The following is a 24,456-nucleotide window of genomic DNA, read 5'->3' as shown; positions in this document are numbered from 1 at the left end:
AACAATCTAGGTAACAGTAAAATTAATTATTGTAATTTGGCGTAAATATTGTTATCTATCTTTACAGGTTACGGAAATATTGCACCAAGAACAATTCTTGGAAAAGGTGTGACAATTCTCTACGCACTATTTGGAATACCATTAACGCTTGTATACCTCTCAAGCGTGGGGTCACTGCTATCCAAAATGGCAAGAAGTGTCTTCAGTAAAGCGCTGTGCTGCTGTCTTTGCTCCAACTGCGGCTACTGTTGCTACGACGAAAGGCGGATGGCAGAGAAAGAAAGAAGAATGAAACTCAAAAGACAACAAGAAGAAATCTTGAACAGTCAAAATACAAGCAAAACCCCCACAGAAGAGTGTTACGTACTAAAAACAGACAGTCAAAAAGATTCATCCATATCAGAAAGACCAACTACAACCACTGCCAAAGATGACATCATAAGTTGGCCTGACACAGATTCAAAACTTTCCATGCACGGTCTTAGCATACTAGCCCCAGTTTTACTATGCCTCGTTGCAATATTCATTTACATAACTTTAGGAGCCATAGTTCTTTTCAACTTAGATAACATGGGTATAATAGATGGGTTTTACTTCTGTTTCATGGCTTTGAGCACTATTGGTTTTGGTAACATAATTCCTGGAATGAGTTATACAACAATTCATGGTGTAAGATACTATACTATTAATTCTACTATTTTATGGTTCTGTTCAGCGTACACTTTGACTGGTTTAGCGTTAACTGCTATGTGCTTCGGTGTTATCCACGACGAAATAATATATAGGATAAAGCATCAGCAGAAAGAGTGGTCACAGAAGAGCAACACTGTTAATGATGAGGTAAACATCAGCGATCCCTTTTATATGAATTCCTGACAAATGTATAATAAGGGTAAGGCTGAAAATCTGTACAGTATCATGGAGGATAGCTCCGTAGATCGTAACAGAATTGAGATTGATAATAGAGAAGTAGTTCTTAGTGTAGATGATATGTCAATAGCAATGGAGGTGCAAGCAGAGTTTCCACCGCCACCTCCTGAGGAGGAAATTGTTGCTATTGTCACCAAAAAGGAACCGAAGACTGGCTTTGGAAATATGGTGGCATATAACGCTCTTCCAGAAATGCTGGAGCATGTCAACACATAATTATGTTACTTTTTACATAGCATAAAATTTCGTATCACAAATATTATGATTAGTATAAAATAATTGGATCTATCTGGCACTAGTGTAAAACGATCTAAGTATAGTTTGTTTTGGAGTGATCAGTACTTTCTCCAATATATCTACATAGTGTATTGTTTTGTTAATCAGAACGTTAAACGATATATAGAAATCTTAAAGTAATATATTATATTCAAGTAAAAATATGTGTTCCTTTTCATTGTTAATTTGTAAACATTTGTCAGAATGTAATGACATAAGTATTTTAGACATAATCAATGTAAATAATGTATGAATAATATTTTTAGGGGTTTTATCGATTGTTTTGCAGGCTGTGACTTCATTGCAATGAGTTTGTAAACCTTTACAACTGTATTCAATATCAGAACAATCTGTCGAATTTACTTTTCCACTATATTTTAAGACAACTGTAAATAATTGTATATACTTGTAATTATTATTAATCATAGGATCACTAAATGATGTCTGACATCTTTTATCTCAATCTAATTGTCAACTGTTAATATCAACAACATAGTCGTAAAATTTTCATGTGAATAGAATCTTTGTAAAAATATGAGTTTAATAAAAAATATTATCTTACACTCTTGTTTATTTTACCTATAACGTTTCACTTAATGCTAGAATGAATAATAATAATTTATAATTTAGTGATATATAAATGAAAAGACACGAAATGGATCAGTAACGTAGAGAGTATGAGAACAGCAAGCGTATGACAAATTAATTATCACTTAACGACGAAGAAAAACGTCGTGGAGAAACCTACAAGTAACCCGAGAGAAAAGTATGTGAAGTCTACAGACAATAATGGGTTGACTATGAATATAATAAATTAATGTACTTGTTAACTAAAACCGTAGTACAGTGAGATTGGTCACAGATACGTTGCTGCCCCTATGGACTTTAGCGAGCAAATTCCACGTACAACTAAAAACTGGTCATCCAATTACACACGATAAATAACTTCTTTAAGAACAAGTAATAACACGCCTAATTAAGAATGGAACTGCGTACCGTATAAGAAAGAACATGTTCCTGGCATATTTATTTTATTGCATGGAAAATCGGGTAGACTGGTACTGATGAATTTATTTCGACAAGTCATTGTATCTAAAATTTCACTCGAGACCTTTGCAGCCCCTGACGGTTTTAATAAGCAAGCTAACAAATATATCAATGTTCTGGAGCTTAAAGAACATAATGATATTATAAAAAAAAAATAAAGTTGCATAATACTCTCACTAATTCGATGTAATCCTGTAACATTAACCTAAGGAAGTCAGTATTCATCAAGCAGGCGAGATCTGCGAAATAGACTACGAAAACCTGCAGAAGCTCCTGAATTTATATTGATCGTAAGTATTACAGAACACTAAATCTTGGTGGTAAGGTCTCTTCGTGGGATCTGCCTGGCTAGCTACCACCCTCAGGCCGGAGTCTACCGCTAATAACGACTCGTCGTGTTTCGGTAGTGCGCCTGGGAGCCAGTTCATCCCTTTATCCCCCCATCCCATCCTCTTGTGGTGCTTCCGACGGCGTACCTCTCGGGTCCGGTAGGTCTCTTTAAGCGTCGTTGCTCCCGGGGGCGTGGTGTATTGGCGCGGGGGCCAGGGAGACCCGGTGAAACGGTTGTCCGCTGGCCGCCCGCCGGTTAGTTGGGGACCCGAACCCGGGTAACACCGTCAACCTCTGGCCCGGGAGGCTGTCCCGCCAACCGGCAAAAAATCCCGTGGCACGATTACCCTGCCGGAGTAAGAGACCGGAGTGGAGCCGGGTAGTCGTGCACGGGGGGGACCGGGGGCCCTTCCGTCCCCCGCGCCAGCATCCCACATTACCTCTGTGAACACGCCGCTACGAGACCCGCACTTTGTCCCGTAAGGCGGCGACGGAGCACCGCAAATCCTTTCTAATTCCTACGCTCTTCAAAAACCACCATGAAACGGCAGCTAAAAAGGAAAAAGTTATGCACAGCGGCGACCTCCTCCACACTTACTGTGGACATGTGCAACATCAGGGGGCTCCATTCCAATCTGGATGCCGTCCATCACCACCTTGAGACGGCAAAGCCGGCTTTCCTCTTTTTGACGGAGACGCAGATATCGCCCTCGGGCGACACCTCGTATTTAGATTACCCCGGCTATAGTTTAGAACATGCCTTTAGGCGTCGAGCCGGGGTATGTGTGTATGTTCGGGGCGATATCTGCTGCCGCCGTCTCAGCTGCCTTGAAGACAAGGACCTATCTCTGTTGTGGGTGCGCGTAGATATTGGGGGGCAAACCCGCGTCTACGCGTGCCTATATAGGTCCTATAGCGGAGATGAAGAGACAACTCGATTATTCGAGCACGTCCAGTGGGCGACTGACAGAATGCTGCAGCAGTGTCCTTCGGCGGAGTTGGTGATTCTGGGTGACTTTAATGGCCACCACATTGAGTGGCTGGGCTCCCGAACCACTGACTTTGCCGGAAGAACTGCGTATGAGTTCTCCTTGGCATATGGGCTCTCCCAGGTCGTACCCGGTCATACTAGGGTACCTGATATAGAGACCCATACTGCGTCTTTGCTAGATCTTCTGCTGACCAACCGTCCCGAGGACTACCAAGTGATGGTCAAGGCTCCCCTTGGATCTTCTGACCATTGCTTGGTAAGTTCTTCTGTGCCCTTGTCGCGTCCCACGGGGGCTCGACCTCCGGGGAAGCGACAAGTTTGGCACTACAGGTCAGCAGATTGGGACGCGTTCCGGGAATTCCTGGCCTCGTACCCGTGGAGGCAGCTGTGCTTCGTCTCGGGTGATCCTAGCACGTGCGCTGACTCTGTAGCCGACGTAATACGGCAGGGTATGGAATGCTTCATTCCAAACTCTGTCGTGTCCGTCGGTGGACGGAGTCAGCCCTGGTTTGATGGGTCTTGCGCTAAGGCATCACGTCATAAGCAAGAGGCCTACCAAGCCTGGGCGTCAGCGCACGCATGCAAGGATCCGAAGACCTCCGAGCTACGAACCGCCCTTAACGCTACCTCCCGATCAGCAAAGAAGCATATGGCCAAGGCGAAGTCTAGGCACGTTGGCAGAATTGGCGAGCGATTACTTGGTTACCCCTCCGGGAGTCGAGCCTTTTGGTCGCTAGCCAAAGCTGTTGAAGGTAATTTCTGTCGCTCCTCACTACCGCCCCTGCGGAAATCAGATGATTCTCTGGCCCATACGGCAAAGGGAAAAGCCGATCTTCTGGGCACTCTCTTTGCCTCAAACTCGACTCTCGATGACATGGGGGCCACACCGCCGACCATCCCGCGGTGTGAGAGTTCTATGCCTAATATACGCTTTACGCAGAAAGCTGTCAGGCGAGCTCTATTGTCCCTTGATGTCAAGAAGTCGAGTGGGCCGGATGAAATCCCCGCGGTGGTGCTGAAGACGTGTGCTCCCGAATTGACTCCCATCTTAACGCGCTTATTCTCGCTTTCCTATACCACAGGACAAGTACCGTCTTCGTGGAAGGTAGCCCTCGTTCACCCGATTCCCAAAAAGGGTGACCGCAGTGACCCGGCTAATTACAGGCCTATAGCGATCACCTCCCTGCTCTCAAAGGTTATGGAGCGTATTGTTAATACCCAGCTCCTGAGGTACCTCGAGGATCACCGGCTGATCAGCGATCACCAATACGGTTTCCGCAAGGGCCGTTCAGCTGGTGATCTTTTGGTGTATCTCACACACCGATGGGCGCAAGCCATTGAGAGTAATGGTGAGGCTTTGGCAGTTAGCCTAGACATCGCTAAGGCCTTTGACCGGGTCTGGCACAGGGCCCTTCTCGCGAAGCTTCCATCTTACGGTCTTCCCGAGAGGCTGTGCACATGGGTAGCCAGTTTTCTGTCTGAGCGGCAAATCAAAGTCGTAGTAGACGGGTGCTTCTCAGACACGAAGCATGTTAACGCTGGCGTGCCCCAGGGCTCTGTCCTCTCTCCCACGCTATTCATTCTGCATATCAATGACATGTTGCAAAAAACTAGCAGCATTCATTGCTATGCAGATGATAGTACGGGAGATGCTGTGTATACAGGCCGTGCAAACACCTCTCGGACTCTCGTGGAGGAAAGCAGAATCCGACTTGTGTCTGAAATCGAAGACTCTCTGGAGCAGGTCTCGACATGGGGTCGACTTAACCTTGTTGAGTTTAACCCCACGAAGACACAAGTCTGCGCGTTTACCGCTAAAAAAACCCCATTCGTCATAGCGCCACGGTTCCAAGGTATTCCACTCACCATTGATAAAAGTGTGGGGATCCTGGGAGTTGACATATCGTGTGACGTGCAGTTCCGGGGTCATTTGGACGTTAAGGCCAAGTTGGCATCAAGAAAGCTGGGCGTCCTGAACAGAGCGAAGCAGTACTTCACTGCGGGGCAACTCCTTCTGTTGTATAAGGCTCAAGTGAGACCTCACATGGAGTACTGCTCCCATCTCTGGGCAGGGGCGCCCCAATACCAACTTAACCCACTTGACTCCGTGCAAAAACGCGCGATCCGAATCGTCAACGACCCCAGGACCTCCGATCGGTTAGAACCTTTAAGCTTGCGGAGGGACATAGGTTCCCTCTGTGTGTTCTACCGGCTTTACAATGGTGAGTGCTCCGAGGAACTATTTGACCTGATGCCTACGTCACCATTCCTCCATCGCACCACTCGCCGAAGGATGAAGTTCCATCCACACCAACTGGACCCGTGGCGGTCCTCCACAGTTCGGTTTGCACGGACATTCTTGCCACGAACGTGCAAGATGTGGAATGAACTTCCTCCTGAGGTATTCCCAGAGCGCTATGACATGGGGCTCTTCAAAAAAGGTGCAAAAAGAGCTCTCCTTCAAAGCCGGCGATGCATTGGCGACTCCTCTGGTGTTGCAAATGTTCATAGGCGACGTTGACTACTTTCCATCAGGTAGCACGTCTGCTTTATCGTTAGGCTCAAACATATATATATACTAAATCACAAACCTCTTACTGTCACACAAATCGATTTACTCCCAGAATAAGACTATGGATCGTAATCCATCATCTTTGCCAAATGCGGTTTGGTAGAATTTTTGCACCTTTGAAAACTTTTTAAAGAAATCTTTTAAGAATTTTGAATTTTTGACGAAGTTCCACTTCAGCATAATTTCATGAGATTTGATTAAATCACATCATGTGATACTGATATGATATGATTTGTGATCTCAAATGATGTGATATTTTCTAACACTCTCACAACAGCAACATAAAAATCCTATGAGGGATAGACACCGAACGTGGAAGGCCACTAGACGATTACAAATAACCAATACCGACATAAAATATGATGTAGATAAAATGACACGAAGAAACAGGAAATAAATAAAACGTATACCGCACACGAAAGTAATCTTAGCTTGAAAAGGGTTGAATGTTTCTGAGTAAGACAAATAGTGGCTTATATTGAAATGGTTCCTTTGATTTTGCGAGCATTCTTTCATTTTATTACTTCTCTATGGTAATTCTTACACATAAATCGAGGAATCGTAATCTTTAGTCATGTGTAGGTCTTAGTGAAATGGGAAATATTGTCTGAAAACTCTATTTTTGGTGGCAGGGGAAGTTTTCTGAAAATAGGTCTTCCTTATAAATGTAACTTATGTAATCCAACACATTTCAGTCACTTCTGATAATATTTTATCTACGTCTTAGTCCTTAGGCTGTTTGTCCACAGCACCGTTACCGAGCCGATACCGAAAACGAGATTATTTCGGGCCGATTTTAATATGTCGTGACGGCGACAGTTTGTCTACTGCGACCGATATTGGCGGTTTATTTTGTTCCAGCTGTCACGCGTGTGACGGCGATGTATGGACAAGTTCCAATGTGTTTTATATTGCAGGCACATCGGCCCGTCAAAATCTCGATGCTGATCTAGCGGTCACGCCGATCTACTCGAAATATCGGTGGCCGGGATGGCGGTGCTCGGGTGACGGATGTGCGATAGACAAGCGGCTATAGTAAATGTATGTACGCTACTTCGGCGCCGTCATTAATTATCAGTATCGGCTCGGTGACGGTGGCGGTGGACAAACAGCGTTAGGATTAACTTCATCAAACAAAAAAAACAAATTTACCTTTAAAAGAGGATAACATTTATAGGACGAAAAGCGGGTACCCACTATATTAAGGGTATGTGTCAAACTTTCTGCTGTCAATCTTTCTTTAACTTAAAAAATAGCTTTATCGTATCCCGGGTTAATTATAGTGAATTTTTCAAATTTCCCCATATTTATTTTTTCGATATGATTTTCATCTAGACCCTGACCTTCTATCGATTGCTTTTACGCACTCCATTATCAGATTGCCGTCATTTACGATGTACCCAAGTTCCGTGGAGGGACTTTCAAAACATTTTTACGTAATTTATCATGTCTTATCTTAAACGCTTCTCGTGTACATTTATTACTCCGCTTAATAGCCTGTAATGATTGGTAAATAAAGTTCCCTCGCCCTTATCATACTAAAATAAGTGCGGTGTTAAATGTTCCATCATAATTTAATACTGTTAGCAATAACCAAAATAAAATACTAGACCTAATTCTATGCAACCAAGAGGTCATAGAAATCACCGAGTGTCCAAATCCAATAAGAAAAATAGATAAATTTCATCCGGCTCTAGACATAAAAATGAATATAACAAAAGAAAGTAAAATAATGCCAAAGTGCTCTAGACCTAATTTTTATAAAGGAGATTATACAGCAATTAAGGAATATCTTAGCACTATATCTTGGGTTAACGAATTTAGGTTATGTGTTGATGTAAATGAAATGGTGACAAAATTCTATGATATCTTACAACAAGCAATTAGACTTCATGTTCCGATGACTGTTTCTAGAAGCAGCTCTTACCCGATCTGGTATTCATCGCATCTAATATATTTAATGAAACAAAAAAATAAATACCACAAAAAAATTAAAAAGTACAAAAACCCATTGGACGAAATAGAATTTGATTATTTAAGAAATGACTGCACCAGACTTATTAAAGAATGCTATAATAAATATATTGACGAAATAGAGAATACATTATTACAAAATCCTAAGAAGTTCTGGACATATGTAAAGAATCTGCGACGCAACTCTTCATCGATGCCAAGCAGTATGACATTAACCGACAACACGTCATCTGATATCGAAGTTATTTCGAACATGTTTGCGACTCATTTTTCGTCAGTACATGAAGAAGATAATGACGACGAGCAAAATACCAATCATGTTTTTGGGCTGTATAATGAAACTCAGAACATATTACCGGCATTTCATTTCACGTCCGAGGAAGTGAAAAGAAAGTTGAAAAAACTGGACATTCGAAAGGGTATGGGACCAGATAATATACACCCACTCCTTCTCGTAAACTGTGCCGACACTTTAGCTCATCCACTAACTATATTGTTTAACCGATCTCTTCAATCAAGCATATTTCCTGAAAAATGGAAAGAAGCAAGGGTAGTGCCTTTGTTCAAAAACGGTAAGAGAGAATGTGTAACTAATTACAGACCAATATCCATAATATCAGCAGTATCAAAGTTATTTGAGTCAATGGTGCACACTGTCATGTATAATCACATCCAAAAGTCCATTACAGCAAAACAACACGGCTTCATGATCAAGAGATCAACCATCACAAATTTGGCACTTTTTACATCAGACGTCAAAGAAGTTGTGGATCAAAATACACAAGCGGATGCAATCTATACCGATTTTTCTAAAGCGTTCGATAAAGTAAATCATGGCATTCTGATAAAAAAATTATATGCTTTTGGAATAACAGGTTCAGTTCTAGAATGGTGTAAATCTTACCTTAACAATCGCCTATCTAGAGTTGTAGTGCATGGTAAACAATCTCGAACTTTCTCGGCATCCTCTGGAGTTCCGCAAGGCTCCATATTGGGACCTTTATTCTTCAATGTTTTTATCAATGATATAACTAATGTAGTGAAACACAGCAAGGTCTATTTATTTGCAGATGATTTAAAATTATTAAAACCCATTTTAAATACTACGGACGCAATATACTTACAGGAAGATATAAATAATATTCACGACTGGTGCAATAAAAACAAAATGAATCTGAATAGCTCAAAATGTCATCATATAAAGTTCACCAGAAAAAGAAATAAGTTACAAACGACATATTACATAGCCAATAATAAACTTGAAGAGGTTTCTACTATACGCGATCTTGGTATACTTATTGACAGTAAACTCAGTTTTTCGAATCACATAGATAAGATTGCAACTGATGCATATAAAGCACTGGGTTTTATTCTGAGATGCACAAAAAGTTTTAAAAAACCAGCTGCTGTTATCCAGCTATACAATAGCTATGTGCGAAACAAGCTTGAATATGGTAGTATTGTATGGTGCCCTAATTATAAGATATACGGAAATAGAATCGAACGGGTTCAAAAGAAATTTTCTCGTATCTTGACATACCGTTTTAAAGTACCAAGAATTATAAAAACATATAAAGAGAGACTAAAATATTTTAATCTGCAGGAGTTATCAACACGACGAGCTCAATTAGATTTACTATTCTTGTATAAGTTGATAAATGGTGCTATCGATTGTCCGTCACTTTTAAAAAGATTGCAATATAACGTTCCCGCCAGGATACCCAGAAAACCATGCAGTTTATTCCACATTAAACAGTTCAGGTCTAATCTCGGTCGTTATGCACCGATGGCCCGCGTGGCCCGTCTGTATAATAAACTAGCTACGAAGATCTTAGACCTCGATGTACACCACGATGGTTTCTCCACCTATTTAGCCAAGCTCAAAAAAGTTCCAAATTTTTGACGTACCTATATTTATTTTTATTTTAATGTTATTAGTTATAGCTACATAGTTTAATAGTTTAATAGTAATTTTAAGTATGTTTATACATTCAACGCATGTTGTGATTACCTGTCATAGTAAGAACAGTTACCCAATAAGATAATAGATATGATTGTACTGTATATGATAGTCACTGCTGTATCTTATGTTGGTAGTCCCGAATAAATAAATAAAATAAAATAAAAATAATCATAGTTATATTTAGTCTTCTCCTTCTCTCGGAGTCTATGTGTGTGAGTGCGTGTGTAAGTGCGTGTGTACGTGTGTCATGTGTTGTGTACCTACGAGCATGTGTGTGTGTCTGCATACATGCGTGCTTGCGTGCGCGCCTTTAAAGGTAAGAAAAAGTTTATATACTTTTCAAACTATAAAGTTTTTAAGGCCCAACAGCAGCAAAGAAATGTTCGTACTACCGCCACATATTTCGAACGTGAAGCAATTCTCAATTTTCGGTGGATGGAAGATGCCGTACTTGTAATACAAGGCGTCCATCTTAGTCCAAAGGACTGGCAAACATCTGTGATCGGCTTCAGAACCTGTTCTATATAGTTTGTCACAGATATCCAGATCGGAAGTAACTTTACCATCAGATGAACTGCAATATCGTTAGCTACTCCAATCTTAAAAATAACAGCACTGTATCCACAGACCTCTAATGAATATATTACTATAGATGATAAACCAAAAATAGATATATTAATATAGACTTATATAATATTTTTTCTGCAATAAGAGCACCTGCGTGCAAAACCTAGTTTGAGTAGAATACTCAACTCAGAACAGATTAAAATATTTATATTATACAAAGCATTATAAAAATATATTTATTATTTCTGAAAACGCTTAAACTCAATTCAATCTAAGACGAAAGCCTTATTTCTCAAGTGGTAGCAAGTTCTATTAATTTAAGTGTTTTCAAGAATTACTTTAGGAATAACATAGAGGACTTGAAGATGGATATTTCTTAGGGTTCCGTAACGAATGGGTAAAACCCTGTTACTATACCTCCAACACACACATCATCATCAACCCATTACTGTCCCACTGCTGGGCACAGGTCTCCTCTCAGAGTGAGAAGGATTAGGCTATAGTCCACCGCGCTGACCAAGTGCGTATTGGTAGACTACACATACCATTGAAAACTTTTTTTTCCGACACTCACACAACACTGAATATTAAACTGTAATATGGACAACCCTATCTATTGAACTTTAATATGGAAGATTGAAATATACTGATATGAAATAATTAAAGAAAAACAAAATTACGGAGGTGCCCGCTACTCATACGAGAAACTGTTATATTCGGCATTTTTCGATCTGACCTACCTATTGAACTTTTCTAGGAAGCACGTTTAATCTTATATCATAGTGTATTTATTTATATGGCTATTACGTTAACAATTACTAAAATGATACTAAGTAAACAGATAACAAATTTTAACAACAATTTTTAAATGGTTATTTGGTGGCACGGAACGGTCTGTATGTGGGTTCGACTCGCACTTGTCTAATTTATTTACTAATGGCGTCGTTGTTAAAATAGCATCATACTTTTATATTGTAAGAGTACCTTTGAGTATCAAAGTAATTCCTATTGATAATAAATAATCATTATGAAGAAACATTGGTAGTCAAGTAGTTACATTTTTTTTCTCTCACCTGTACCCTTACCACGAGTTTTTACGTTTTGACAAATATGACTGTTATATTTGCCCATACAATTTCCAATCAGCGCCCCTAGCGGATTGTATCAGAACTATAGTGTCAGTAACGAAACATTACATGTCTAAATTGACAAAATGGCGCTTTATGTTTTGTCTCTCTTTTTTGCGAACATGTGAGGTAGACAAAAAGACTCGAGCATTTACTTATTGTTACGTTTGCTCAGTCTACCAAGCAAACGGAACAGAATAATGGATTGAGTAAACGTAACGTAAAATTGTGGGATGTTTTGAAAACTCATGGTAAGGGTACTGAAAGCTTCAAAATTTTCAAATCCCTGGTACATGGTACATCCCTGGGACATCCAATTATCACTTCTTCTATAATGGCGAAGGCAAATATTGACAAGAACCATACTTGCCTGAGTACTCATAAGAAAAAAGCATAAAGGCGTGTAAAGTCAATTCGCAATTGGCCAAGGTACAACCATCAGAACCTTAAACCTTATTTTAGCGAAACCCTGTGAATATGTATGATTGATGATTTTCTACCTGATTCCTACTTGAGATTGGCTACAGATGCGCTGCTACCCCTGTGGACTAAGCTGGAATACCTTGAAAAAGTAAGTCTTCCCACACCCTTCAGACCAGAACACAGTAGCGCTTAATACTGTTATCATTATGATGATGAGTCATCACCACTGAGGTGATGTTACGGGGATTCAACCTTTTTTTTTGTTTACGAGGGGGAAACCTTCAAATGGTACCCGGTGCCGTGGGAGCGACGCAGGGTTATGTGGGATTCTTCCCGCACTAAAACCCCCCTGTGGCCGTCCTCGGCGCTGCGTAGAGGGCTCCGGGATCTCTAAAGGAACGCAACCGGAGTCCTCTTAGCGCATTGCCCCGTCGGGCTCCGCCCAGGTGAGCTTGACGCTCGCCACACCGTCTGGTGCGTACGGCGGTATGCGACCACACATCAACCTAGAACCAACCGGGATCGGGAAAGATCTAGAACCGTCTTATCAAGCCATTATTTTATACTAAACCGTAACTGGTCATCGCAATATTACACGGAGACACTTTCCTCTACACAAAACATTTTCAAAATTAATTTGTTCCATTAGCCAGAGACTAAACATTCTATTTTTGCCTCCATTTTCTGCAGTCCACGAAGTTATCTCGTTAAATGCATCTGAAGTTGTGGCGATGAGACTTTAACTGTCTATACTAAGGCTGTGGATCTGTCTATACTAAGGCGTATTATAAGAACAGCGATAAATCTTATATATAAAATTCTCGTGTCACAATGTTAGTTACCGTACTCCTCCAAAACGGCTTTACCGATTTTCACCAAATTTTATATGCATATTCAGTAGGTCTGATAATCGGCTACTATCAATTTTCATACCCCTGATAAGGGTCGTTCACCATTATTTCTTTTATTTATATGGCAACACAACGTTTGCTGGGTCAGCTAGTAATTAAATGTTATTAACGTTTATCGCTTTTCTCAGAATACGCCTATTGAACATTTATTTGTGAGTTGGGTTAACTTACTAATAAATGTGCGTCAGTATATAACTGTATTTTATGCAGCTTGAAATAATTTAACGAAAAATAAGTACATGCACTGCTCATAACTTCATTCAGATAATTATAATTCTTTAGAAACATATTCAAATATGTTCTACATAATTTATTTATAAAGCTCACCACCCATTTGTTACTATCGCTTAAGCAACTGCTAGCTTCAGAAAAGTAATGGTCTGAAATCTATTTAGTCGCTTATCTGTCGACTTTTAATGGATTGCCTTTTAAGTATGTGACGCTCGTGAGTCGCCTAAACAACAAATTGGACGACTGAGCTATTGGAGTCGGCTTAAGTAACTTGTCACTACTTTAAGATGGCCTTAGCAACTATCGAAGCCGAAGACCGGGCTCAGTGGCGTACCTTGGGAGAGACATATGTCCAGCAGTGGACTAACGTGGGCTAATGATGAAGCAACTATCACTCAGACAATAATAGCAAAAGGGAGGTCAGCCTGCATACTTGAGATAATTAAATCATAAAAAATAATCCTTTATAATATTTGATTAATCATCCCCATCTACTAATGGCGGCTGTATAAGATACAACGCTTTCCGCTAGCATGTGTTAATACGCAGAGTTTTGAACAGAGCTCAAGATAAACTTATCAGCCTCTGCAAAAAGTAAACTCTTAGTATTTACTTAAGAGCCCGGGTAAACCGGAATGATTTCTTTAAAATGACGTTAGCTGCATCCCTTGATTTAGAAAAATATTATAACTAACCAACTAAATTAATATGATAGAAATGTAATGCAGTTTATGTCGTTTTAAGTGCTCGCTACCACATCTGGTAAATAACGGTGTGCTGCTATCACAAGTAACATCGAGGAAATGATATGGTGCAGTTATATCTACTCTTCTACAGACACATAACGTGTCATACACGGTCCATGTCAAAATACAATCAGATATTTTTTGTAAAATTTGTATGTACGACGTACATATTTATCTACAAGTATATTTTCCGTCAACTTGTCAAAATATTATAATAGTAAAATATGATACTGTCTTGTCGCACAGGACACGTTCTGTCTGTGAACATAAATCCATAGATTAGTGACATATCACTTAGGTATATTTATTTTCCTAGTGCGATTATGTATAGATGGTGCTGTACACAATTAATCCCCAAATTACAAAAGTTTATTTTAAATTTATTTTACACATCTCAAAGTACCTTAATCGACTTTACTTTTTGTGAATTGATAATTCCTTACAAAGCATTACGAATGTTCAAAGGAAGCGCCAACATTATCAAAGATCTAAAAGCTCACCCGCCAGGAATTTTTCCTCCAGGAATTCCCTGTCAGGAAGTGACTGAGGGACACGCGTTTGTAGATGATGGATGGCACTTCCGCATCCTTTGAATATACCGTCAATGGATATTTTTGGTGGACAAATAAATTCACGGACTCAAGTGTTTTTCTTGTGTCATTTCGACGTGTCTAAAAATATTTTTATTTTTGTAACAAACAGGGGATTGGACACTGTTTAATTCGGAATAGAATAACTCTTGTGTAAGGAATAATGTTTCATGGAAGTTCCCATTCTAAAAAGTTATAAATACCTATGGTACACTTCAAGTAATTAATTCAACAATATCATAATTATGATCATATGATTATAACAATACACAATAATTAATTATATTTTTCTATACACTATTCATAAAACCACAATACAATTGCTGTGAACTTAAAAAACGGAGATATGTATGTATTTATTTAAGATACTACGAGCGTAGCCAATGTTAGCAATAAGTAATTTATGAGATTTTAACTGCTGCACTGCTGAATTGAGTAGAAATAGTTATGACGGTGGTATCTCCGGAGTCGAACCACAAAGGTTACACAAATATCATAGAACACACACACAATTATAATTTCTAATGCGCACACATTCATCCTCAATTTATCTTTACGTTACTGTAAATAAAAAAAAAATATGGCATTATACATATATTGAACAAACCCCAATAGAATCACATTTTACGAACTAAGCTATTCAGCCAACGAAGTCAGATGGTCTATGACATTTTCAATAAATAGTAAAGACCCTACTTAAACTCCAAGTTTTCATATAAATCGAGCGATTCTCTTACAAACTGCCTATTATTCCCCAAACAACAGTTTATGGGTTTCAGACGGCCAGGGAAGCTGTAAAACTCAATATAACGGGATAAATTTTTCATAAACCGCCCATTTATGCTGTCGTAAAAATTGGACGTGGTACTGATTTCATACATATCATGTAACCAAAGTAAACAACTCGCAATATGGTTTTTGTTGTACGTTCTGATTGAAAAAGTTTTTGGTGTTATTAAAAACTGTAGTTTGGACTGTTTGAAAATCCAAGTTTGATTGAAATAAAGCCGCGAGGCATTTAGTTCGCGTGATGGATATTAAAAAAATTGCCAAGTACGAGTCCAACTCGCACATGGAGGCCCCCGTACCACCCAATATTCATTATTTTTTACTTATTTTTGTTCATTTTATTTTTTTCAACATTACTTAGTTACATGACACAAAAATAGATGGCGTTGGGGTGATGATGAATGATACGTAAACAACGTATAGCGGCCACAGTTATGCATCCTATGTAAATAATCATGTGTCTATCTATTACGGTTCCGGAGATATACCCTGTGGCAGACGGACAGACAGCGAAGACTTAGTAATAGTGTTCCATTTTTACCCTTTGTGTACAGAACCCTAAAAATCTGAATTACTTCAGATTTAACACTACACAAAACATTGGAAACATAAAGTAATATTTTTTATTTTTAATACGCTTTTATTAGCTTCAGACGTATGTATGTTGGTATGTTAGTATGTAACGGAATCTTTGAACATGATTTTAACCCCCTTCAAAACGTCAGATTAACTTGAAATTTGGCATACTTATTAAGGACCGATGACAATTCAATATTTTAAATATTCTGACCCGTTATCCTTACTAGGATAATCAGGATCAGCGATTTTTGTTTTCCTGAGACCCGGAAGGTCTGCGTTAAGACCAATAAAGGAATCTACCAGGCGCGCCGATCACGCGACCTGACCTGACCTGACCTGACCTGTCCTGACTTGACATGACCTGACCTGACCTGACCTGACCTCAACTTCGACGCGTCCGTTGTTAATAGCATCATGAAGCGGTGTCTTATCATCCTTATTCATTCAGCACTTCAACATCTGCACCTTCCGTTAACAAGATTTCCACTATTTCATTGTTCCCATTTCTTGCTGCCAAATGTAAAGGCATATATGATTTCAGCTCATCGTCATAGTCACAACTTATATTATTAACTCGAGCTGTAAAATTAATTAAACTACTAACAGTTTTAAAATCTCTGCAGGCAGCAGCAACACAAAGAGAAGAAATTCTAGAATTATTTTTGATATTAACATCATCATGCTGTAATATTAAATCGATGATTGGACGACGTCCTTGAAATGACTAGATGTAAAGCAGTTGACCGTTTTTCTCTTGAGTATTGCCATCAGCGCCTGTTTTTAAAAGATGTTCTATAATCCTTTTTCCGTGATTACTTTTATCCAAGATAGAGGACCTGGGATATGGTATAAATTATGAAAGAAAGCAGTTAGCATTGGCAATTCGGATGTCATTCAACAACTCCTCTGGGATTTTCACGTTAACAATAAAAATAAACACCAATGTAAAACACCACTTCATACAGCTGTGTTAAACAATGACCCAATATTCATTTTTGCACTGTTAAGCAAAGGTGCTGATGCTGATTCGAAAGATAAACTTGATAATACGCTACGTAATAATCGTTAAAATAATCGCTAAAATAATCACTAAAAAATGAAAAATAAATAATAGTTAAAAAAAAACTAAAAAATACGCTTTTATAAAAAATTCGACCAAAAAATGAAAAATAAATAATAGTTTAAAAAAATACACTTTTTATAGAAAATCCAACTAAAAAATAGAAAATATTTTTTTTTAAATTTGAATTAAGAATAGTGTAAATAAGATAAAAATATTTTTTATTGTAAAAAAAGCGTGGGGTGCGTGGTGTCTGGTGGTGAATAGTTATAAATATTTTATTGATAGATATTGAGTAGAAGGATTATCATTTTGATAATATCTTAAAAAGCACCCCACGCTTTTTTTACAATAAAAAATATTTTTATCTTATTTACACTATTCTTAATTCAAATTTAAAAAAAAATATTTTCCATTTTTTGGTCGAATTTTTTATAAAAGCGTATTTTTTAGTTTTTTTTAACTATTATTTATTTTTCATTTTTTAGTGATTATTTTAGCGATTATTTTTTGAAATATGACATCGCCACACCTATTCCTGGATTAACACATCTGTTCTAAGGCTGTATGCAGATACATTTTCCGTCATAATTAAAAATAAAGTCCCATTTATATATACAAGCATTAAACGTCTCAGACACGGATCGTGGCAGACAAATTCGTATGATTCCTATGCAATACTTTACAGGCACGGTAGACATAGGTTACAGTACACATTGTCTAGGAAAATATTATTTTGAAGAGCGCAATCATATTTTTTACAAACACTACTACTTTGTTACGGTTAAATGGAAAGATAGAAATGTTTATCCTAGTCAACATCTAACATTAAGTTCTCTATAAAATATATCTGAATCAATCATAAATTTGGGCCACGGGGGGTGATGGATATCCTTTGTGCTTACAAGATGATGGATGGACACCTAAAACAACACTAAAAGACGTCTTGGGACTTCAATTTCAACTTCCTGTTCATTCTTTATTAATATTTTTCTGTATTATCGCTTATCTGGGGAAAATAGAAGTGTATTTTCGCCAGATAATCGATTTCTATTTATTTAACGCGTTCTACACTTATAAACTCATACTAGGATTTACTGTAACGCAAGTACCATTGACACATAGATAGACACATACACAAAAACCCCGGCCCAGAAACAGAAATATAAATTCATTATTTATATTTGTCTGACCGGGGTTCGAACCCGGGACCTTTTGGGCACTAAGGTGAGTCCGCCACGCGAGCGAATATATTCGTATTAGTATAATATTTATCTATTTCATAAATAATAGTCGCCAATTTTTTTTGACGAAGGCAGCAGTAAGGTATTCCAGATATTAGAAAATCCCATCTAAGAACCCCATCGTCGAACATTCTAACATACATTCATACATACATAAAGGTCAGACAAAAAACCTTTCTTTTTGATGTCTGTTTAATAGGTGCTTAAGTAAGCTCTCAAATAATTCTTGTACTAAAATAGACAAAACATTCCACTATTTTCTTTACTATTCTAGACAAACACTTCAGTTTATTTACTCAGCTAGATAAAAATGAAAGTTTACCTATCTGTAGAGCTCTAGTAGGTCTATAAAATGCTTTCGTCGTACGAAAATGTCATCACATTTATATTCATAGTTTTTCTATCGTTGTTATTACATGTTTAGGGGTGCTTATTGAAAATTATGTGGGTCCTGGCGATACTGGAAGATGTTGCTCCATGTAATGATGCTCATGTATTAAATATGGCACGCAACATAGGTTGCCGGTTTTATGGGAAAGCACATAAGAAAATATTAACGTTTTAGTTTTATTGATTCATTATTAAGTAGCAAATATTTCAAACGTACCAATAATCAAACGTACCTTTGCATGTATAGTCCGCGTAAAACTGCTAGTCCGCTCTGAATATAGAAATGAATCGCGTCGCCGTAGCAAATTGTATGACTACACCTGCTCGCAACAACTTCAGATCGGACTAGCAGTTTGGCGCGGACTATACCTTTTATGGTAGGTAGTAAAACTCAACCGGAAATTTGGTTAAAATTCTGGTATTCATACTGGTATCATACGGAGTTAATTCTGGGTTCGATCACGGGCCAAGCAAATATCTATAAGGTAAATTTAGATTTTAGTCTGAGTCTGTGTGTCTGTGTAAGTACACGTTTGTATGTTGGCATAGTACCTACGACACAAGGAATCCTAGTACGGTGATATGGGTATAGAAAACGTTATTCATTATCTACATAGAAATAATTTAAATCACGTAGAAAACATTTTTCTCTATGTAGAAATCATCCATTTGTGTAATATTTCCGCTATTTTTCGACTAATCCCTTTTTCCCTTTTCCGTTTACTAGCGAACAAACAAAACTGATACCCGTATACCTACCAATTTCCTCGCGACATTAATATAGGAAATACATAACTGTCTTCACATATCACAATAATGACGATTGAAATGAAATTATGGTCATAATATTTTCGTATCCCTTATAACCAGGAAGGAAACTATTGTTTTTACTTTTTGATGACCCGTTAAGTAAAGCGGTTAGCAATCACAGGGGTCCAGGTTTTTATTGCGATTGGCGTTTGTTTGTCTGTGTCTCCTGTCGCGCGTGTATACGCCCTCATGCGTGCCACTTCCATTTTTTTTTAAATATTATAGGAGTAGCAGACAAGCCTACAGTCCACCCGATAGTAAGTGGCTAGTACCGCCCATGGACGTCTGTAATCAAACCCCAGATTAGATATTCCTAGCTGAGCTCGGCCACTGATGCGCCGCTACCCCAGCGGGCTAACCTGGAACGCCTCAAGAAAGTATGTCTCTCTTAGCACACCCTTCAAACCAAAACACAGCAGCCCAACGTTGCTGTTATGAGTCAGAAATAGGTATGGCGATGGTGCCGCCGGAATCAAACCACAAAGGGTTCTACCACCTTCAAAATCGCAAATCCTATTGTTTCATATGCACACGCACAGGGGTCGTGCAGTCTGCAGTGAATTTTCATGTGTGGAGATGAGACGCGCGTGCGAGCGATACCACGCGCGAAAGGTGTCCTATACTTGCTATTACATTAGTTAATGCATCATAATAGTTTTTGTCACATCGACTTGATTCAAAAATTTGTTTTATTCACACTTTATTAAGTATTACATGGCGGAGATTGTATTATAGGATATGTAGCCTATATAGGGTTCACATGATAGTATAGGGCATACAAGATAGGATAAGCGATATATACCCTAACTCCAAGCGGGTCGCGATCATTAGCGCACATCCCTTCAATAAAAAAAATAGGTAGCAGAGCGGGTTAAGCTAAGCAAATGAAAATCAAGCAATCCTATAGGTGGATTTGATACCTATGTTGCATCTCTCTAATGGAATGACTCGATGAGTGTTAGTTGCTTTCCTCCCAAAACAATTAAATCCAAACCATAAGGCACTTCAGAACAAATGAAACTAACCTTCAGTCAAGGACATGTCGTCAAGTTATCTTAGCGTTAAGGAATGGGGTACCTCCAGAGACTTATTTGCAGGTCAGCCATAACTCATGAGGTTATGCGGGTAATCGGCGTACATTAAGTGGGCGGTAAAAAGCCGACCTATAAATAACACTCTATCTCTTTTATAGGGTTGGCACGTAAATATTTTGAACAATGTGGCGTAAATAAAATATGCAGGGCTACAGTAAACTTTGAACGATGGATGGACGAATCGAAAATGTAGAGAATAGCGAAAAAGGGTGAAAAGAGAGGCGGTGCCGTTGGCTCAGGCTAAAAACTAAAATGCTGTAGTTAAAAAAAATATTTTTCCATACTCATAATAAATTGGTTTGAGAAAATAATGATTGTTTAATGTTCGGAAAAACTGTAAGTTATGTTAAACTTTACAGATTTCTCATATTTTTGGTTCTAAAAATACATAAAGTATTTAAATTTCATTCTATCCACTTTAAATTTTATATAACCTACAATATATGAAAAGGTTTCAGGGATTTCTAGATATCCAGCAATTTTACAAACGTATCATTTTCTTTCTTATCATTAAATCTTAAGAATACATATTTTGAATTCATAGAGTAAAAGATTTTAAAAGTAGTCTTTATTAGTCAAAGTAGCAGTTTTTGCTTTTTAAACTATCGCGGCGGGTCTGACCTGCTGTTGGCGTGGTGACGTTGTTGCTATCATACACACAAAAGTCACGCTATCTATGTGTATACATTACATTACAAACATTCAAAGTAATGTGTATTGTAGTGTATTTATAATATAGGAGTAGCAGACGAGCATGCAGTCCACCTGATGGTAAATGGCTACTGCCGCCCATGGACACCTGTAATCAACCCCAGATAGGATTAGATATTCCTACCTGAGATCGGCCACAGATGCGCCGCTACCCCTGAGGACTAAGCTGGAACGCCTCGAAAAAGTCTGTCTCCCTTACCACACCTTTCAAACCGGAACACAGCAGCGCCTAACACTGCTGTTATTAGGTAGAAATAGGTTCGGTGCCGTATATTGTAGGTACTCAAGACTTAATTGATAATAAATTTATTATTCAAACGTATATTTACTGGAAACGGTATATTTATGTAGTTTTTTCAACAATTGAGCAAGTGCCAGCCCTACAACTAGGTTTCCTTATGTAGGCTTGATAGGGTTCCCATAAATTCATAACTATCTCGGTCCAGTTTGTAATCAAAGTTTATGGAGTATGCAGCGCCTACCATTCTACTTGCTGTTATCATAGACAATCTCGATAATGTTATGGTAAATAAGTATTCAATATTATAATAGGCTTAGACCAAAAAATATAGGTTGGAACTCTTTTAAGTTATATAAAAATAGTATTATCTAACTACTAGCTGACCCGGCAAACGTTGTATTGCTATATAAATAAAAAAATGTTAAGGGTGAACAACCCTGATCACTTAGGGGTATGAATAATAGATAGTAGCCGATTCTCAGAACTACTGAATATGCATATAAAATTTGGTGTAAATCGGTAAAGCCGTTTCGGAGGAGTACGGTAACTAACATTGTAACACGAGAATTTTATATATAAGATATTTCACTACTATACTATTTAATGGAGGTGCATATTAAAATATGCCACAAACAATTGCTTTTATAATGTGCTTTTATTAGGATTTCTAGAATTGGTTAGGTATTACCTATTTTCTATTTGATTAATATTGCGTAAATTACACAAATTCTTAAAATTCATTAATATCTTATAATGAAGGAACACATTGTGAAACCTACACACTTGTCTACCAAACTGCATTTGCAGCTAAACATTTCTTACTTATAGATGCTATCCGTGCCCAGCAGCAAAATCTCATAGATATAGACCAATTACCTACTTACTTATGAACCAATTACTATCTTTTCAATTAATTCGTGTAAACAAATACAATTTCTACGAGTATATTTAAAATGTACGAAAACTTCAACACTAAGATAACATACAGGTTAAATTTGAGAGTAAATTACATTTGACGGCAGTGACGGCATTATGCAGAATGGCATAATCTCTGCAACGTAAGCGTCTTGATTAAACCACCCGAGGGGAAATAGCCCTCGTGTGGGGAATTACTCTAATGCAAAGACGAAATATGCTTACAGGTACATGTGTACAAAAAGCACTAATAAGAGCACTTAATGCTAGAGGAATTCATCTAAGAAGTGGTAATTACTAAAAGTAACGAAGATTATACTTACATGATTGAAATCAACGCCATCGAGTAGCTGACAGCCTTATAGGTAATAAATCTTTTTTATTTATTATAAAAACGGTAAGAAGAAGCTATAATAAAATTTGTAGTGATCATAGTGTACATTTTAAAGTAAAACAAAATTTCATAAAATATTGACTAAGCGTGAGTCGGTAATTTTATTAAATCGAATAAAACGAATTGTAAGCGTAACAGTTCTTACGTGATGAAGGTTGTGGAGCCCCTGTTTTACTCCCATAGGTTAGATACCCCTACCATAGGTGGACTGTATGTTCGTTTTTTTATATTTTGTATAAAAAAAATGTTTGTAAATAAATAACACAAAGATGATACAAAAACCTGCTTACTCTAAGACATATTTACGAAGGCCTTTGCCGTAAACTAAAAAAATAATTATTTTCTAATAGGCACCACCGAGACTCATACAAAAATATAATTACTCCAATTAACCTTATTCAATCCACACCTGGTACAATCACAAATCAATAGCCAGATCCAATAAGAGGCTTACCTTGGAGAATATTAGTAATATGGCGGAAATGGCCTGAGCTCTAACGCATTAGATACCCACACAATACGCTTTCAGGCCGACTTGGACTTACTTATAAGTTCAGTATTGAAGTGTTACTTAGTGTATTGGCATTCGAATCCCGGACATGCAATATTATTAAGTTGGAACTTGTAATTTTGGTGATAAATAAGGCTTTCTACACTCATAGCCCCAAATTAGGATTTTTGTATCGTGGTTGCTATGGACAAAGACGGATACATATATATACAGGGTGAACTTTTCAAACGGGCCTTCAGGGCCAAATCCGAAACTATAAGGATTAGCGAAAAATGCTGAAAGGAGTTACGAGGCCGTTTTTGATAAAAACTAAAACTGCATCATTATTTTTTTAAATATTTTTTTCCCTAGCCGGGAATCAAACGAGTTCATTTTGAAAAAAAATACACCCTCTATATTATATGTACCACTATATGATAGTGTTGCTTATCAGGATCAAATTCTGGGAAATAAAGATAAATGACAAACTATAGGAAAAGCCTCAATTTATGTATTTATTTACTCAGACCCAGAACAGAAATCTAAATTAATCATTAAGAAGCTCGGGAATCGAACCCGAAACCCTATGTGTTTCAGACCGGAAAGGAGCGCTGCACTACGCAGGTTCCGTATACAATGTTATGTACTTTGGATAATTTTAGACTTTTAGTAGCTAATTTTTCATAGGAAAAATCATTCCATATAATTATGTTTGTGAAGGGAAAATCCATCGACAGGTTAGGTGATCATGGCTAAGGAGCAGGCCTGCGTGCTCCAGCAAACTCAGTTCCGAGCTTGTATATAAACGAGATGTTAGAAAAACTTCAAAAGCGTGATTCAGAAAAAAGTAACGCCATCTACCTACCTATGTTTTATATATTTAGAATTTTTCAATAATTTGGATTTGATTACCTAATTTCATCTGCCAAAATCTTTGTGGTTACTTTTTTAACTCACTCACTAGCTACTTAACTCTACATCATACATTCCACATTCAACGTTTTTGAAATAAATTTAAAGTCACTCATGATTCCTCCCTTTTTAAAAACTGTTATTTTTAA

At 38.0% G+C, this 24,456-nt stretch overlaps 1 protein-coding gene across 2 annotated transcripts in view; it reads left to right on the top strand.

Moving 5' to 3' along the window:
* The window catches only part of LOC140746216 (uncharacterized), a 487,763-nt gene extending 486,011 nt beyond the window's left edge, over nucleotides 1–1,752 (top strand). For both annotated transcript variants that reach the window (XM_073078267.1, XM_073078268.1), the window contains one exon: nucleotides 68–1,752. In XM_073078267.1, the coding sequence (XP_072934368.1) occupies nucleotides 68–876 (809 nt within the window). In that variant the 3' untranslated portion in view covers nucleotides 877–1,752. The remainder of the gene's footprint in view (nucleotides 1–67) is intronic.
* The last annotated feature ends 22,704 nt before the right edge of the window (nucleotides 1,753–24,456 follow it).

The sequence above is a fragment of the Epargyreus clarus genome, unplaced genomic scaffold (genome assembly GCF_041222505.1).
Source record: "Epargyreus clarus isolate Ecla_fem2 unplaced genomic scaffold, WU_Ecla_fem_2.2 ptg000012l, whole genome shotgun sequence".
Taxonomy (NCBI): Eukaryota; Metazoa; Arthropoda; class Insecta; order Lepidoptera; family Hesperiidae; genus Epargyreus; species Epargyreus clarus.
The sequence above is the reverse complement of the archived record's forward strand: the minus strand, read 5'-3'. Positions and strand labels throughout refer to the sequence as shown.